The sequence below is a fragment of the Dipodomys merriami genome, unplaced genomic scaffold (assembly GCF_024711535.1).
Source record: "Dipodomys merriami isolate MVZ:Mamm:240054 unplaced genomic scaffold, mDipMer1.0.p SCAF_29, whole genome shotgun sequence".
Taxonomy (NCBI): Eukaryota; Metazoa; Chordata; class Mammalia; order Rodentia; family Heteromyidae; genus Dipodomys; species Dipodomys merriami.
In genome coordinates, this window is record NW_027204381.1 from 7567456 (window position 1) to 7587097 (window position 19642).

At 41.6% G+C, this 19642-nt stretch overlaps 1 protein-coding gene across 4 annotated transcripts in view; it reads right to left on the reverse strand.

Annotated features, from left to right (window-relative positions):
* Ets1 (ETS proto-oncogene 1, transcription factor) overlaps positions 1 to 19642 on the reverse strand; it is a 147326-nt gene that overhangs the window by 12494 nt on the left and 115190 nt on the right. For 2 of the 4 annotated variants that reach the window (XM_070038311.1, XM_070038312.1), the window contains 3 exons: positions 19262 to 19339; positions 17814 to 18062; positions 12607 to 12867 (listed from right to left, as the gene is read on the reverse strand). In XM_070038311.1, the coding sequence (XP_069894412.1) occupies positions 12607 to 12867; positions 17814 to 18062; positions 19262 to 19339 (588 nt within the window). The remainder of the gene's footprint in view (positions 1 to 12606; positions 12868 to 17813; positions 18063 to 19261; positions 19340 to 19642) is intronic. The other 2 variants (XM_070038313.1, XM_070038314.1) reach the window with 1 other exon arrangement.

Below are 19642 nucleotides of genomic sequence, written 5' to 3' on the forward strand. Positions count from 1 at the left end.
AGCCAAACGATGACAGCAAAAACAGAACACTAGAATCCAGAAATGACCCATCTGCTCACAAGTGCTGAAGAGTTTGCTTTAGGGGGCCGCAGTGACCCCTGAGTCTAAAGCATCACTCCCTTTCTATCACCACCCCCTTCAATTTCATCATTCACAAAACATTCCAAGTTAAAGGACAAATATAATAGGAAACATCTGATGGTTTCTTGCTCTGCGCCAAGGGTAACCTGAAGCTACACAAAATCTTGCAAGATGATTCTACTGCTGGATGATGTGGCAATTGAAGCCTTATAGACTAGAGCTTTGAAAGCAAAGAGAAGAGAGTGCTTGATAATTAGCTCTGTTTTGTGCCTGTCAATGTATTCGCCCATTTCTTCTGATTTATTCCCATGCTGACCTGAACTCACCTTATCTCTGACATTGTCTGTCTATCTGTCTATCTCCATCCATCCATCCATCCATCCATCCATCCATCCATCCATCCATCCACCTATTGTACATTCTACTACAGGCCAATGATGCTTTGGTTTAGTGAACCATGGTACTCCATAAATATTTTCTTGTATCATTGACTAGGAACTCAATGTGAGGGATTAGGAATATAAATTCTAATAATTCTAATAATTTTATAACAAATAATATTTGGGGGAGTGGGAAAATACTTGCCTAGCACTTGTTAGGCAACCACTTCACTGCTTAAACAATACTCTCATCCTTTTTGCTTTAGTTATTTTTTAAATACTTTTTATTGTAAAAATACTGTACAGAGGGGTTACAGTTACATGAGCAAGGTAATGAGTAACATTTCCTATCAAGCATTGCTACCTCCTCCTTTGTTTTTCCCCTACCATCCCTTCCCTCCCACCTCCACAACTACACTCCCAACTCCCCCCAGCCTAAATTGTAAAGTTCGTTTCTCAACATAGTGTCTTGTATATCTCATTATTACAATGGGTCAACTTGTATCCCTATTTAAGCATTTTGTTTTTTCCCTTCCCCTCCCCAAGCTAGAGAAGTGTATATACGAGATGCAGGGCACCGACATCAAATTCAGTGAAAACAGGGGTTATATGGTGGGGGAGGAGGAACATACAAAGAAACAAAAAAATCACCTAGTACATTATAAATACGTTAGGAACAATAGCAAGAAAAAAAACCCACTTGTGTCCCTATCTTGGGGTTTATTTCACTTAACATCATCTTATCTGGTCATATGTACATAGCTTTGACCGTTTCTGCTTGTCTCAGACATCTACTAATTATTACAAATAAGGGAAACCATAGGACCTATGTTTATTTGGGCCAGGCTTACTTCACTTAATATAATTTTTTTCCAAGACTTTCCATTTCCTAACAAATGGGGCAATGTCATTCTTTCTGATGGAGGCATAGAATTCCATCGTGTATATATACCACATTTTCTTGATCCATTCATTTACTGAGGGGCTTATGGGTTGGTTCCATATCTTAGCTATGGTAAATAATGCTGCAATAAACATAGTTGTGCTGATGGCTTTAGTGTGGTCTTGTTAAGTGGGATTGCTGGGTCATAGGGGAGCTCTATGTGGAGTCTTTTGAGGAACCTCCATATTGCTTTCCAAAGTGGTTGAACAAGTTTACATCCCACCAACAATGCAGTAGGGTTCCCTTCTGGCCACATCCCCTCCAGCATCTTCTGTTATTAGAGTACTTGATTATAGCCATTCTACCTTGGATGAGGTGGAATCTCAATGTTGTTTTGATTTGCATTTCTTTTATGGCTAGAGAGGTTGAGCATGTATTCCTATGTCTATTGGCCATTCTTATTTCCTCTTCAGAGAAGTCTCCCTTTAAGTCTTTAGCCCACTTATTTATTGGGCAGTTGTTTCTTTGAGGATTTTTTTGTTGTTGGGGGATTTAATTTTTTGAGTTCCAAGTATATTTTAGATAATGAGACCCTTATCCGTTGTATGGCTAGTGAAGATCTCCCAATCTGTGGGCTTTCTGCTTTAGTTATTTGTTAGATAGGGTTTTGGGCCTTTTGCCTAACTTTGGACCATGATCCTCCTTATATCTCCAGAGTAGCTGGGATTATAGCTCTGTATAATCACACGCAGCAACCAGTGAACATTCTGACAGATGTTTTTTTAATAAATACAATGAACTTAATAAACACAATGATGAACAACAGTTTCATCAATTTACATCTCCTTATTGCTGAGCTATCCAGGAAATAAGTTAGAGAGCAGCTCTCAAGTCAATTAAAACCAGCTTTTAACTATTAAGTATATGGAGCATTTCAGAAAGACATTATATTAACCAACATGGCATATATCAAGCAGTATAAGATGAACGACAACAGCATCCTACAAAATTGAAATATATATTAGCACCTGGAAAAGCCCAGCATCAGGAATTAAGAGCACAGGGCTTACATTTCAGTTCTTCCTGGTTTACTGTGCAGTCTTATGTAACTTATTTACCCTCTCTGGGCTTTATTTTCCTATTCCTAAAATGGAAATAGAAACCTCTTCTCCTCATTACTCTACAGAGATTTAAATTTAGTCCTTATTATAGAAAGACACATACACTAATAGACAACGAGAGAGAGAGAGAGAGAGAGAGAGAGAGAGAGAGAGAGAGAGAGATCACAGAACAAGACAGTTTGGATGCAGTATAAAATTCAACAATGGACTGAAAGTGAAGAACCTTGCCAAAATATTTTTAAAAACAGAAATCTTGGGTAGGAGGAAAAACAGGGGGAGGGTAAGGGTAGGGGTGACACTGTCCAAAACAAAAGTACTCTTTACTTAACTTATATAACGGTAATTCCTCTGTGCATCACCTTTATAATAACAATAAAATTTACTTTAAAAACACAGAATTCTCAAAGAAAGATAAAACTAGGCAGTTTTTCTTTGAATTATAAAAGCACTCGACTAAATTTAGGCCTCTAAGAACGAAATCAGCCTTATAGACTGCAGCTTTGACAAAGTAGAGAGTTGGAGTTTAAATATGGGAAAAAAAAAGTTTAAATATATAAGTTAAAATGTTTTTGATCTATTTTAACTGAAAATAGCTATTACAGATATTTTGAAGTTAGGGAGGACTCCGAAATCCTTAGTGCTAATGAAAAGTAGCTACACACCCGAAGAAGCAGCAGATGCAAATGGCTTCACAAGTACAAGCATTGCAAACCAGTTTCTTTTTTTTTTTTTCTGGTCATGGGGCCTGAATTCGGGGCCTGGGCGCTGTCCCTCAGCTCTTCAGCTCAAGGCTAGCGCTCTACCACTTGAGCCACAGCGCCACTTCCAGCCTTTTCTGCTTATGTGGTGCTTAGGAATCGAACCCAGGGCCTCATGCATGCAAGGCAAGTGCTCTACCACTGAGCCACCTTCCCAGCCCTGCAAACCAGTTTCTGGCTCAGGGAGATGGTAGCCACAAATGGAGCTAGAGCCCCCTGCCACAGTCTCCTCAGCAAGCCCCCTCTGCCTTATGGCCACATCAATGTTGCTGGGCTGAGCTGGAGTGAGTTCACCAGCCAGCATTCCAACCAACGTGGGGCCTGCAGAGCCAAACCCCAGGAGCACTGGCTAAGGTGCAACAAGGCGGTCTGTCCAGTCATCAGTGGTGATGACAGACTGGACAGCAAGTGCATCTGGCTGTTAATGGATAACGGGGCTTCCCCCTGACTTCCCTCAAGTCTGGCACTGTCTTCAGTGAGACTCTCTGAGCCAGTCCGGCTGGGTCTGAGCAGAAAGCAGTTGTACATTTGCAGATGTACATTTTTAGTGTTCTGGAGAGAAAGACCTTTGTTTTTGCTGAAGCTTTCCACACCTGCACGTTCAAGTGCACACCCTTGAGGGGGTGGCAGGCAGAGAGAGGAGGCTGTTCCTCTCTCTTAAAGGGGCAGCTTCTAGTCAAATGTGGTCAGCTTTCTTTCTCTAAATCCACCACAAACAGTGCCCAACCATGTGCAGCCCAACTCTCAGACGTGAACTTGGACAGAGAGCCAGCAAAGCTCAGGTCAGGAAGTGGGTTTCGTGATAGCTTTTTCCTCCTGATGTCTTCTAGGGAACTGAGTAGTTTGAAGAAGTCAACACAGAGATAGCTTAGGTTGGGACTTGGAGATGTGGCAAGAACTATGTGATAAACCAAACAGACACTTTTTCTAACCAGTGAAACTATCTAAAGGTAACACCTTCCTAAGTAGGGAGAAATAAAAGGAAGATGGGTTCATTATTTAGAGTGAGAGAAAAGGATTTCATAGTCTGAAAACCAAATTCTCCATAGGCTTCTCAAGTTCATCCTAGTAGTTGATTTTATCCTGGAGAAGCGTTTCCTCTATCAGAGGGATAAGAAGAAATGAGGTGAGATGGGAGGCATTAACAAGGCATATTAGAATGTATGCGGTGGTGAGTTCGATCTAAAGTGATCAATAATACAACTAGAGCTGTTAAGTATTGTCCAGCAAAGAATTCCTGAACTCCCCTCAAGTATACCTGATTAGGTTGAAACACAAAATACAATATTCCCAAGCATGGAAACACCTGAACAAATGCTTTCAGTTCCCCACGAAGTAAGGGGTTGAAAGTATCCTACCTACGATTTTAATTTATTAAGGCCAGAGAAGCCCAGAGAGACGTTCACAAGAAACAGCCCCATCTCAACTCTAAATGTTAAACCTCTCCACAGAGCCCCACCTGCAACCCCATCACCCTCTCCTCCAGCATGGCAAGATCCATTCTCCTTTCAGAATCTAAACTTTCACATTCAGTCACCCTAGGAGAACTTTCACTCTCATTATCTCTCAGAGAGAGGTGAGTCACACAGCAAACAATGCAACAGGATAATTTATCATTAACCATAGGCAGCAAGCTTGTGAGCCCATCATGGGCTACTATGAGCATTAAGACACGTGGTCCTGAATCCTGTCCTACAGCAAGCCAGATGGAAAAGCTACGCTGGCCTGCTTGACAGGTCATCTTGATGGGCCAGGTCTGATGCCGCTGTTCCACTAACTGCTCTTTAGCTTTCTAGTGGCAAGGGAGCATGATGAGCATACCTTTACCATGTTCACTCCAAGGCCAGCCCTGCTTGGGACTGCTGTAGTCAGGGACTGAGCATGGAGGGCCATTAAGATCAAGCTCAGTGACTCATAGAGCTTCTTTGCTGAATAGCTACGATCCATGGGTTCTCCATCAGCCAGGCCAAAATGTTCTTGGAACTGCGCTGCTGGTAGGATTTCTTCCTACCCAGCTCTTCTTCCCCTCCAGACCTGGAGCGTGATGTGTAAGACCCTGTTTCTTCATCATCCCTCTGTGTCCTTCACAGATCCCCCCACCCCCAACACATTTCTTGCACATTTAATCTTGTCTTGGCCACTACTTCTCACTATTTTAGGTACTTTCCTACTACTCATTGGACAATGTGGAAAACATTGACAGACATCTTCCTTGTGTGCTATGTGGCTTTGAGATTAATTTTCTTGCTCATGCAATGGGAACAATAGAAGTTTCTTTGGATGGCTTCTGATGAAAGGTTAAAAACTAATAAATAAACTAGCTGGGTACCAGTGGCTCATGCCTGTCATCTTAGCAACTCAGGAGGCTGAGATCTGAGGACTGCAGTTTGAAACAAGTCTGGCAGAAAAGTCCATGAGGCTTTTATCTCTAACTAACCAAGAAGCCAGAAGTGGAGCTGTGGTCCAAGTAGAAGAACATCAATTTTAAAAGAAAAAAAGGGCTAAGGGACAATGCTCAGGCTCTGAGTTCAAGTCCCAGTCCTAGAACAATAAAAAAGAATACTTTATGAAAGAGTATAGCATGCTTAATACATGTGGATTGAGCTGAATAGCTAACCTAAATAACATTAGAGATCAACGGGGCCTCACACCACTGCCAGCAATTATAGGAATTCTGTAAGTTAGATATGTTGTCCTCTGATTCCAAGAAACTCAGGATCATCTTGGAAAGATAAGTTCAGGACAGCTGCTATTCAAAACATACTTCCTAGCTATCAAGCACTGTCCTGGGGTCTTTCCATAAGCTCATCCATTAATTCTCACAACAGGCCTATGAGCTAGGAATCACGATTGTCGCCATTTTGCAGTAGAGAAATATAAAGCACAGAACTGTTGGTTTGCCCGAGGACACACAGCTGGCCAGTGGCAGAGCCTGAGTCCTTTCTCTGTCCCTACAAGATACAGCCCTGGAATGAAGCAGCATAGATGAGTGCCCCTCTCATTTGTCCAAACTAAACTCCTCTCTGAAGGCATTCTCAAATAACAGATAAGGTATTGCTCATACTCAACCTGTAGGAATCACATGGGAGTCCCTTGCAGAAGAACAGTGCAGAGTGGGGCTTTTCTGGACTTGAACCCAGAGCAGCCACTCAAGCAAAGCAGAGGGGTAGATGAAACACGTGGTCAGGCCTTTCCCACAAAAAGCCATGGGAGTTTCCAAGGCTGGTAGCTTAAAAGCAGCTGGGACTTGTGTGGATACCTCTGGAGCATGCTGGCTGCATTTTGCTCAATTGTAACAGCCAACTTCAAAGGCAAAAAGGTGAAGCTTCAAACTGGAGACAGAGAGGCATTCCTGAGAGTCACCACCCATCTCCACCATTCCTAGTAAATGTTTGTTAAAGCAACAGCGACTCCAAATACTTCAGACTAAATAATACTAAAACAGGCAGTGCTGGGGCAGGTAGGGGAGAGGAGAACGTTCCAGAACCCAGGAGTCCATATTCATTTCTTGATATCCCAAATCCAACCAGGAGTCTTCCAATAGTCATAACACCAGGAGTCCAGATAGATTGCAACGTGTAAATGAACCACTCCAGCCCCAGGAAGCTTGTCAAGATTTCACCAAAGCTGAACCAAGCCTCTAAGGGCACTGCCCTTGTGGCCTTCAAAAGCCACCAAAGAAATAGAGAACTTCTGCTTTCCACATTTTTAAGACACTTAAGAAAGAGAAAAAAATAGTTGAGCGTTGAGAGCCTAATCCTCTAACCATCTTTTTTCTGCTAGTGGAAAACGATGAAGAGAATTGTTAACAAAGCTAACCCTGAGATGATTTATGATGGTACAGCAATCCTGACAGCCATTCCTGGCCTACCCCCAAGATGCTCAGGAAAATCACCTGACATCTCTGGGACTTTGAAGATGTGGCCACAGCACCAAACAATGATCATGTCAACAAGCGTATCCTGCTCAACTATAGTCACTTCTCAATTGTCTTGTCCAACAGCCTTTCAGAGACTTTACATTCTAGTACCCAGCACAGGCAATATATTTAAACAAACAAACAAAACAAAACAACTCTATACAGCTGGACACCAGTGGTTTAATGACTATAATCCTATCTACTAAGGAGGCTGTGATCTGAGGATCTTGGTTTGAAGCCAGCCTGAGCAGAAAATCCATGAGACTCTTATTTCCAATTAACCAGCCAAAAGCTAGAAGTGTGGCTATGGTTCAAGTGGTAGAGCACTATCCTTAAGAAAAAAATGTTTAGGGACTGTGCCCAGGCCCTGAGTTCAAGCCATAGGGAAGAAAAAGGAATAGGAGGAAGGGGAAGAGGAGGAACAGAAGAGGAGGAGGAAAACAAGAAGACCCGCTACATTGTTTCGAATAACAAACCCACTAGTGCTTAGGATATTCAAAGACTGTACACATTTTTGTGCTTATCTGTAGCTTTTCAAACCAAAAGTTTCCTCAGTCAATCATATGTGCCTGTGGTACATGGTGACTATTTTGCAACCTGCTTTCCTTCAGAAAACAATGACTACAGGTAATGCCACAAGATGGCTGACAGATCTGAGAATGATAGTTCAAAGCCAGCTTCGGCAGAAAAGTCCATGAGTCTCTTACCTCTAATTAACCACCAAAAAGCCAGAAGTTGAGCTGTGGCTCAAGTAGTAGAACACTAGCCTGAACAAAAAAAAAGAGCTCAGGGACAGTGTCCAGGCCCTGAGTTCAAGTTCCAGGACTGGCACGAAAATTTAAAACAAAAAGAAAAATTCAACTGTAAAACGGATCTCCAAGGTCATAGTCTACCAGGGACTTTGTTATTATTATATGCTTTTAAACTTGAAGCCAACAAGAGAATATGTGAAGACCAGAAATAATTTGAAAGGAGCCACAGGGGTAAGGATGAGCTATTTTTTTTCTATAAGACTGTATGTGCCTATGTAAGAGTCTCTGTCTCTGTCTTTGTCTCTCTCTGTCTCTGTCTCTTTGTCTCTCTGTCTGTCTCGCTCTCTCACACACACACAATATGTATTTGTTGAATTCTAGATAGTCCTAAATCTATGCACTAGCCCCAAACCTACACACTATAAAACATAATGAATGTCATGGCAATTCATGAACTGCTTTGGGCTTAAAGTCTTACAGGCTTCAGGTAAAAAAGGAAAGCACTTCATTCATAATTCTAGTGGGGTAGGCAGACCCCACTAGACATGAACAAGGTCATTGTTACCACACCCACACCTTAACTGCAACAATGATAGGAATGGACTCTTATCTGTGGCTATGTCTGACAATCTGGAACCAAGTTCAATAAAGGTGATTCACAGGCCAGGAACTCTGGACTGAATCTCTCCTACACAGTCTACACAAATACAGTGTTAATTAGTGACAGGAGGCTGGCAAGGTACTCAGCCTCTTGGAAGCAGTGGCGATGAGATTTCCAAGGGCTATTCCTAAAAATGGTGGACAGACAATGCGTTCAAGCCAGCCATGTGGCACTTAAGATTCAATGTCCTGGCTATGCAGAATGCAACTTCATGGTGCTGAGTAAATCATTTTCTGCATGCTTCCATCTCACCATCAATAAAATGGGGCAGAAGGGGCAGAGAGAGGGAGAATATGATTTGATAATCCAGTATATTATTTTATCCCTAGAAAAATTCAAGAACAAAACCAAAAACAAATGAAACAAAACCGGGGACATTTTAGAAAGGTGAGCAAAGTCTTTTGCTGAGGTCTAGCAAATATACCAAAAACATTTGGGCTACCTTTCTCGGACTACGTTGTAATGAGAAAGGGGTTCAGAATGTATCTTTGAACAAGAGAAAATGGAGCTTTTTGATGGTATCAGCTTGATTAACCGTAAGCAGTTCACAGTAAGGTAAGGAGGTACATTTTGGCGGAAGCCACCATTGCATTTGATGTATTCTTAACTCAGCCACGAGGCAGGCTTTCCAGCCATGTTATCTGCCCCCACATCTCGACCTAATTTAACAAGTTGCCATGGGAGCCCAGTGCAGGTTGATGCAATTTTCTTATCTCTGGAGGAAGAATGTAACTGTGCAAGAGAATGTGAAAATTCAGTTTCTAGCTGATTTCCACACTTACAGTACAGTAATTAAGATATCCTACATAGAAGGAAAATAAAATGTTTACCCTTTCTTAGGTGGTATGGGCAGAAAACTGGGCTCCCAGGGAAAGGCAGAAAGAATACACTTATGCTTGTGCTGTGAATCTAAACAAGCCAAATGTTCAGGACATAAAGATATGGGGTACTTCTCCTATGAGGCCACAAATATTCTGCAGCGACAGAATTTTAAGAGAACAGATAGCAGACAAGGGATAACCAGAGACAGAAATTAGAGGTGACTCTGTGTGTGCGCATGTGTGCATGCGTGCGTGCGTGTGTGTGTGTGTGTGTGTGTGTGTGTGTGTGTGTGTGTGTGTGTGTGTGTGTGTGTGTGTGTGTAACTCAAGGCCTGGGAGGTATTCCTGAGCTTTTTGCTCAAGGCTTGTACTCTACCACTCGAGCCACAGCTCCACTTCTGGCTTTTTGGTAGTTAATTGGAGATAAAGAGTCTCATGCACTGCCCCGGCTGGCTTTGAACTACCATTCTCAGGTCTCAGCCTCCTGAGTAGCTAGGATTACAGGCGTGAGCCATTGGTGCCCAGCAAGGTATAAATTTTATAAATAAGAAAGTATTTCTAACACTTGTACAATGCCAACTCATCTTAACATGTTTGTGTAACACCCACACCCATTTGCACTTCAGTCACACACACCCCCACAGGTGAAGGGAGGAAGAATGGCTGAATTCTATACCCTCTCCATCCCCATATTTGCCAAGATAAGGAGCCATGAGTACAGCATCATGGAACCACCACATAAGATCAGAAGGTAGGGCAGGCAAGGAGGGTTCACCAGAGATAGACTACATGGAAAAAGTCACCAAAATGGGGGGTGCTACCACACCCTAACAAATCCCAAACCTCATCTAGAGCACAGCAATAAGCCATCTAGTTCAAACCAAAGACCACGTGCAACAAACTCAGCAAGACAGTAAGCCCTCAAGGGCAACCCTCTTATCTATACGCGGTCTGTACTTGTTGACTTAAGTGATCGAGTGGTTGGTTTTTATTCTCTCTCTGTCTAACACAATGTCTAGCACTCATGTGTTTAATGAAGTGATTTGGTTCAATTAAGTTTTCAAATATCTCTTACTGTCAAGATAAGGATGAACACTTCTACTTCACTAAAAGTAGAAAAGGGTACAAGATAAATTTGCCTAAAATCATCCAGTGTGTTAGAGCTGGGAGGGCGCACAGAGGACTTCTGTTTTCTGGGCTGTGGTTCTCACCACCCTTTGAACTTGAAAACTTAAAAGCCCTAATCACAAAAAAAGAAACAAGAGAATGAGATGATTTTAACTGTTTATTTTAATATCCAAAGGACTACTTCTTTAAGCCATGTAAGTGAGGATCACTCTCCCTTCTCTTCCACTCACTGTTTTAATCTCTTATCCCAGGAGAAACAGAAGGAAGAAGAAAGGAAGAGAAGAAAGTGAGAGAAGGAGGGAGGCAGGGAGGCAGGGAAGGAAGGAAGAAAGGAAGGAGGGAAGGAAGGAAGGGAGGGAGGGAGAGAGGGAGGGAGGGAGGGAGGGAGGGAAGAAATAAATACACAGTATCCATTTAGGATGCTGTCAATAATTTTAAGAGCTCAGGCTTTTTCTTCCCAATTCAATAGTCCTACGCCTCCTCCCACTTTCTCCTGGCATTCAACTAGAATCTTAGTCTTAACTAGAGGGCCCAGTTCTCTTGAACATCCAGAGAGGCTCTTCACATATATCTTCTCCTTCCAGATGTCTTTAATGAAAATGGGTATAAACTTTGCAGTATACTTTCTCAGAGATGAGAAAAGACTCCCTTAAAATACAGACAATCCCTACCTATTGATCGTATTCCAGAGAAGAGCATGGAATGTAGGAACTTGAAGATCTTTTTATGGCTAATGGCTATTCCTAACCTTTGGTGCTACCCAAAGTACCAATTTCAAAACATAGACATAATTCTTAAGCACCATTCATGTAATAAACAGCACTATGGGCTTTTGATCTTTGGAGGGAGAATCTTTTTTTTTCCTAAGTATTTGAGCTTTGTTCTCAAGTCAATTGGTTTTCCTTGACAAAATAAAGAAAAATCCTGAGATGTCCCTGAACACAATAAAACCTAGCACACTCTTTAGATCAGAATGATAGGTCAATAAAACCCAGACTTTGTTGTTCATTTTCCTTCACACATGGTCAGGGTGGAGGATATTAAGAAAGAGTAGAGGTCCAGACTTCTGAGCTTAGAAAAACACCTAACACCCTTTGCAAGTTTACAGAAAGGGTCTGATGATTAATACATTAGTTAATACTCTTTGGATAGTTCTTAGATACTCACAAATGCTGTTTTGCTCTATTACTGGATTCTCCCTCAGTGCCCAGGCTTTCAATGGGCACCTTCCATTCTCTGAGATCTGCCTTCACTCACTGCTACTCTAATCCTAGTTTCCTCTTGGAACAAAATCAATCATAAAACTAAGGTGAGGCCCAGTGCTGGTAGTTCACACCTGTAATCCAAATTACTCAGGGGGTTGAGATCTGAAGATCATGGTTCAAAACCAGCCTCAGCAGAAAAGTACATGAGACCTTTTAGCTCCAATTAACCAGCAAAAACAAAAAATGGAAGTGGAGTTGTGGCTCAAATGGTAAAGCTCCAACCTTGAGCAAAAATAGCCAAGTGAGAATACAAGATCCTGAGTTCAAGCCCCAGTAATGGCACCAAAGTATTTTTTTAAAGAAAAGTTTCCTATGTAAGGCCAGGATATCTCTGGACTTACTTGGGATACTTTTCTCACATTCAAACAGCAAACCTCATGATAACTAATTTACCACAGCCGACCATGCAGCCATTCAATCATGTTTTTGAGAGAGGCCGTTTCTGGTTTTGTATTTGGAAAGACCTGCCAAGAGCAGGCCAGGAAAAATCCCTGGATGCCAGGCCACTAGACAAGAGTTTCCAGGAACTCCAAATCACCATAGCTCCCTTCCCCCAGATATGGAAAAGACCCAAAAATGTAAGTTTCCTACCACGCTTGGAAATAACCCCTTAGGACAAACTGTTTCTATTTTCTTCCCACCCCTAAAAAAATAATCAATGGCTATTCACAAGCACAGTGTGTTGCGAGACTAGAGACCTCTAAGAGATATCTCCCACTGCCACCAAAAAGAAAGAATGTGCCCTTTGGTCTCTGGGAGGACATGGTATAGCATTTCCAGGGACGCAGCCTGCAGAAGCCAAAGACAGGCTACTTGGGTAGCGGGGAGAGGGCCTACCTGTGTAGCCAGCCAGGGCAGCAGCAGGAATGACAGGCTTGTCCTTGTTGAGGTCAGCACGGTCACGCACATAGTCCTTGAAGGTGCCCTTGGGCTTGTGGTTGGGCAGGGCAGAAGGGTAGTCCTCGGAGTCGAAGCTGTCATAGGACGGAACACGCTGCAGGCTGTTGAAAGATGACTGGCTGCTCCAGGACTGGGTTAGGCGATCACAACTATCGTAGCTCTCTATGCTCTCAAAAGAGTCCTGGCCCCCGAGCTTTCCTGGAGATAAAGGAGGAGAGGTCGGAAGAGGACAGGGGAGGAGGGATTGGGGAAAAAAACATCTGTAAAAACCCTCTTATGGAGGAGAGGCTGCTAATCAGATCTGTAGGATGGATCAAAGAAGGAAAGGGGCCCAGGGAAATAGAAGCTTCAGAGATCTTCAATCTCCTCTGAGGAAAGGGGCTGAGCTGCAATCTGAAAAACCCACTGCCATTCTGCTGCCTGACTTACAGTTCCTAGTATAGGTACTCAGGTTCAAGGGCTGCTCAGAGCTGCCAGAAAAATAAGGCAGTGTTTAGGACCTCAAGGATTCCAAAGCCAGAAGGAATGGGTGACAAAAATACTTAATACTTTTTAAAAAGAATTCCAAAGCCACAAACTTAATAATTGAACATTATACCTGTTATGGATTTCTGGCTTAATGTATTAGACCCAATGAGGTGATGAACACATCAGAGCAATGTCAGATTGAATTCTTTCCCCATCCCAAGTCAATCAGATGATTTCAGAAGTCAATTTGGCAACAGATTTTGATCATAAGAAGAAAACAGAGTTCCATTAGGCTTTCTTGATCTTGGAACTAATGCATCAGTATTTAAGATTCTGCCATGTACCATTTCAAATGAAATACATATTTTTCCTTTAGACCTTCTCAAATACAAAAGGAAGTCATTGCATGTTTTTTTCTAGTATTTTAATGCTCTCATTTTTTTAAACTAAAAGGCCATATTCATTATCCTTTCAAAACATATTATGCATACTTCATTGGGAAAGTATCAACAACTGAAAAAAGAAAAACAAAGAAAGAAAATACAAAAACAGTCAAAAACAAACAAGCTTGTGGCTCACACCTGTAATCCTTGCTACTCAGTAGGCTGAGATCTGAGGATTGAGATCTGAAGCCAGCCTAGACAGGAAAGTCCATGACACTCTTATTTCCAATTAGCCACCAAAAAGCTGGAAGTGAGAGCTGTGGTACAAGTGGTACAAGTGGTAGAGCAACAACCCTGAGTGAAAAAGCTAAGGGACAGCACCCAGGCAGTGAGTTTAAGCCCCAGTACTAATTGATAAACACACAAAAAGACTGCTGAAAGAGTTAAGGCCCATAGCAATGTCAGAAATCTTTTAGTGTGTGAGTTGCTTAAGGCATTCTTAACTGACCACAAGATCATGCAAGTTCATTAATTTCCCAAACCAGGTTATAAACAGCTGTAAGGATTGCACAATGGCATTTGGAGAAATTTCCACTACCAAAAATAAGAAAAATATTTTTTAAAAAACATTAAAAGAGGAGCTAATAAAAAATATCAGAAGAAAATAAATACAATGAAGAGCTAAGAAGGATCTTAAGAATCTATTTTAAAGTCTATGGTCAGATACTTTTTAGGCAACCTAAGGATGATCTCAATTCAGCACTTGTCAATGGAAAAAAGCCCATCACAGATGGCTATGCAGAAAGACCTATAAATCAATTCTCAGTTGTTCAGGACTGTCCTATCAATAAATTTTAAATCCCAGAATATGTACATGTAAAATATTGAGTGTATTCTCTCCTATATACCACTAGGTATTGTTTAAAAACATGAAACTTAAACATAAGCAGGCATGCAAATCAAAATTAAATACATAATGCCAGCCAACAGTGGCTCATGGCTATAACCCTCACTAATCAGGAGGCTGAGATCTTAGGATACCAGGTCAAAGCCAGCCTCAAAGACAATTCTGGGAGACTCTTATCTCCAATTAACCAACAAAAAAAAGGGCAGGAAATAAAGATGTGATTCAAGTGCTAAGAGTACCAGACCTTGAAAAAATTAGGAAAAGCAGGAGGCCCTGAATTCAATCCCTACTACTGGCACCAAAATAAAAACAAAAACATAGAAAAAAAGAGCTGTTCCCCAAATTTATTTTGAATCCCAGATGAAATACACTTAAGACTAATGTACAAATGTACTTGCATCAATGCTGTAAATTGTCTGTACCTCCTATTTCTTCTAGTTCTGCTTACACTACAAAGGGGGACTGTCTATTTCATCTTATTCTCCTCTCTCCAGACACTCAGAGGAAGGTAACCTTCAAAAGAAGGCAAATCAAAGAGCTTTGTGGTGTGGCTGATCCAGCCTACCCATAGGGTCAGATCTTTACCTATTTTATTGCTATTAAAGATGAAGGAGTTGTCCTTTCCAAAAGTCCCATCAAGTGACTCTGGCAAACAGCCCACAAGCAGAGTACCATGCCTCTGTTCAGAAGAACAGAAATTTTCCTGGAATCTTAGAAAAAGGTGTTTGCTTATACCAGCTATTGAGGCCAAAGGTCATTAAATTTCTCTGTGAGATAAAAACATACTAAAGCCTAAGAAAAGAGGATGTATAGCTTAATGAGGAACACACTACCAGGTCAATGCTTATCTTTCCTCAAATGATTCATATCTTTGTTGGCCTTTTTTTATTTCTGTTTTTGAGACAGGGTCTCACTATGTAAGCCAGGCTGTGCTGAATTTTGCTATATAGCCCAGGCTGTCTCCTGCAATTATTCTTCTTTTAATCTCCCAAATGCTAGGATTATAGGCATACACCACTAAGCCTGCTTCTATCAGCCATTTTTATATTTGGATGTGAAGAGATCAGAATTTCCACAAGCAAGACAACTGTCTACCCAAAGAGTCTTAATAATCAAGCATACTAAGCTAGTTCCAACCCTTCTCTGGCAACCTTTCAAACATCAGCAAACACAACTGGATAAGAAATGAGGTTTATGGCAAAAAGACAGCTTTCATTTTAGCTCCACTTTACATTCCTAGAGCTTTCCTCCACGTATGGTATTTTCTCCAACAATGGGTTGAATCCAACTGGATTAGATGCTCAGTTATGCTACTATGCTCATATGTGGAATCAAGGGTCCTAGAAGACATCCACTTGGTAGCTTTTCTAAAAAATGCCTAAGCAAGATCCGTCTAAAGCTATCCATCAAACAGACCTCAGAGCACTCAGAACAGTAGATGAGTTGGCTCATAGGAACCCACTGAAAAGACTAACACAAAGACAGTCCTCCGAGTCCAAGTAAGAGGAACATAGAAGTACTTTGTATACTATAATGCAGTGTAGAAATACCATGAGCACTAATAGGCAGCTAACAGTAATGCTTTCAGTCTAAACCAATCACACCACCCTCTCGGATTCAATCTACCCCTGGAATCAGTGCTTATAGTGTTTATAGTGCTTCCAACATCCAGAGAGCAGACTTGCACAAAGTAGTATTCCCTTAAAGGTTTTGTGGCCTAAATTTAGCTTGGAGAGTAGGAAAGTAGATTCAGAGAAAAATACTTTATGTCCCATAGTAAGGGTTACTTGGGGTTTAATAATCATTAGTTTGATTTTGAAGGGGTTGGGTGGGGACCAAAACCAAGAAACAAGAGCAAAGAGAGGGAGAAGAGGCAATTATACAAACGCAACGTCAGACATGATTTTAAAGCAACGTGACAGTAGATCTACCCAGATGTACAACATGATGGCTGAACCCCAAACCCACAACTCAATCTCATACATATATCCAGAGAAAGCCTGATCAGAAAGTTCCTCTGATGCTTTGACCTGCTTAAGAAGAAACACTCACACTTACTACTTGGGTGCATGCATTTAAATAGACACATATCCAAAAATAAAAGACAGAAAGAGGAAGGCAAATCTGGCCCCGCCCATCCCCTTTGGTCTGAAACAAATTTCCAGGGGCCCTAAGAAGGGCCCTTATGGGCTCTGATTTTCAGGGACTTTCCCTGTGCAGGACCTGGTGGTATCCCTGTGCAAAGAATGCTGGGAGAAAGCATGAGCCTCAACATGGGAAGAAGATGAGAATGTGTATTGGCCTATGATCCAAACAGGTGATTCACCCAAGCAAACATGTCTTTGGCTCTCTGCAAAATGAAAGGCCACAAAATGGGTACCAGACAGTCAGCCATTGAACAGAAAGAGCGAACTGGTGGGCCCGAGTGACCAAAGGAAAACTTGCCTCAGACTTCTCCTTCCCTGTTCTTCTTCCTATTTATGATTCTTTCCTATTTATCCATCAGAAAAGTTGTAATGTTTATCTTTCCTGAAATTGGCCAGCTCTTCCTAGATAAACAAGTCCCTCCCTTAGAAGAGATTGCACTTTTCTCAGAAACAAGAAGATCAGAACTTGGGAGATGCTTGATCTTAGAAGTTGAGTATATTTTACTTTCCTTCTTATTTTATGCCAGCCAGCTCTATTTTGAAACATTTACTTCACTGCCAGTGAATGTTTTATCACTTTTATAATACCCTTGTCAACAGGAGTATCTGCTTCTGGAAGCTTCTAGCCACCTCTTTTCCCCGGTCCTTTACCTAAATACACACCTTCACCACACTGTTGATGAGTGATCCCGAATAAACCATTGGTTAACCATCCTGTATCTTCCCAAACCAAAGTCATCACAAGAGGCTAAGGTCCATGATTGAGCAGCAGGGGTCAGCCCAGGTACCAAGCTACCCAGGAGTACTCTGGGGGGAATACCAGGATATATACAGATGCCAGATTTCCCCAAGATGGTTATTGAAAACATTTTTTCTTTTTATTCTGTCTTCCTCAAGAAAAATCCTCTCTACAAAAATCCAGTGTACTTTTAAAAACTGACCAAATTCAATGAGATTTGTTGTTCGGGTAAAACATTCTACCCAAGTAAGATATTCGACTGTTTATTCAAGTCTGGCAGACTTGAATAAATGCCACCGTGAACCAAGAATTCTCTCAGCATGCTGGATATGGCTGAAATACCATGGTCTTAATATCTAGACATTCTTGGATGAGAAGGTTTAGGGCAGAGACCTAACACATAAGCAAAATAAATAAAAGGAAGGACCTGAGAAAAACTCATAAAAGTACGTAATTCTTGGAAGCCCAAGAGCTTTTTTTAGAGAAGAGATTTGACCTACCACGACTGGTCCTCCCCATACACATGTTGTCTGGGGTTAAAACTTCTTGCTTGATGGTGAAGTAGTCTGTCTGCAAGGTGTCTGTCTGAAGAGGGTCCCGGAGAATGACTGAGGGGTAATCATTCTCATACTTGAGAGACAGAAGTTCCTCTGAGCTAATGGGATGGAGCGTCTGGTAAGACTCCGTGATGAAGCTGGGCTCTGAGAATTCCGAAGGAGGAACACACTGAGCATGCTCAATACCATAGCCTGCAAACAGAATATTGGTAATTGCAGAGAGGAAAGACTTGGACCTAAACCAAGCAGTACTTTACCAACCGCAATAGCCCCACAATGTGAAATGAGCAGGCTACCTTAGAGACAAAAGGAAAATACGTTAAAAAGTCTTTGGTTTTTACTTTGCTTAGCAACCACAGTCCTTGATAAGATTTTATTTCCCTTTTCTGACTTAATTTCCTCATTTATAAAACACAGTTGATTCCAGTCTTTCCCAGAGTATGGTGACAGAGCTCTAATGACAGAATATATGGAAAAATGCCTGCCAACATCTGATATCTGATGGACTCTTGATAGACAGTGGTTAATAGTATTGTTGTTATTGGAATTAAAAATTTAATAAAGAAGCTAAAATGAAAACACGTCTGTTTAAGATTACCTTTGAAAACAAGGCCATCAGATAAGAATATTCCGACACTCTGCTCTTCCTCTGGTCACCTCTCCAATATATTAGAGTTAGGTTCTATTATTATTATTGTGCATGTGTGCGCTGGTACTGGGTTTGAATTCAGGGCCTAGCACTGTCCCTTAGCTTTTTCAATCAAGGCTGGTGCTCCACTACTTGCTAGCTTTTTGGTGGTTAACTGGAAATAAGAGTCTCACAGACTTCCTTGCCTGAGCTGGCGACAAACCTCCATCTTCAGATCTCAGCTTCCTGAGAAGCTAGGATTACAGATATGAGCCACTGGTACCTGGCACAGTTAGATTTTTGTGCTAAAAAGGAGACGGTTCTTTTTTTTTTTTTTTTTGTAGTAAAATGTGAAGATGCATGGGACACCTTTAAGGATTTCTAAGGAAATATTGTTATATATAACAGATAAAAGAAAAGAACAAGGTCCCCTACTCCAGCCTTCTGATGGCTGCTATAGTGCACAGGATTGATTTAGTTCCAAGGCTACCCCTCTGACTTTCTTGTTGAAGATTTATCAGAGAGAGGTAGGAGTAGTGCAGGAACTTTCAGGTTAATAAGGCCTGCACATAAGTTGAACTCTTGTACTTGGTGAGAATTAATAAAGATAAATCACAAAGTCTCTAGTTAAGAAAACATTATTTTCCATAGAATTACCACGAAGGGCACTGAGATCCACTGAGGCACACAGCAGTGGGGGGAGGGGAGAAAGACCCTATTATAAAGAGCCAAGAGAGGTTTGAGGTTTGGAGATGGAACTTACTAATGAAGTAATCCGAGGTATAACGGGATTCTGGATAAGTAGGGTTGACTCCATTAACTTGGTACGGTTTCACATCCTCTGTAAGAGACAGTAATGAATGAACTAAAGTCAACATGCACATGCAAGCAATACTTGGCCTAGGAGGATCTTGGAATCAAGGACTGCAATGATCTCAACTCTTTTTTCTAAAAAATCTGCAAGTTCGTCAACTGAATCAGTGTCTGAGTTGCTCCTGACTGGGGCCTTGTCTCTAGATGAGATCACGAGTATGGCTAATTTTACTGTTTCAGTAGCTGCAAAATGGGATGAAATATCTTGGAAAGCGAATCCGTGAGTAATCGCTAAGGGGGTGGGGGGAGCGGACGACATTCTGCCCTCGTG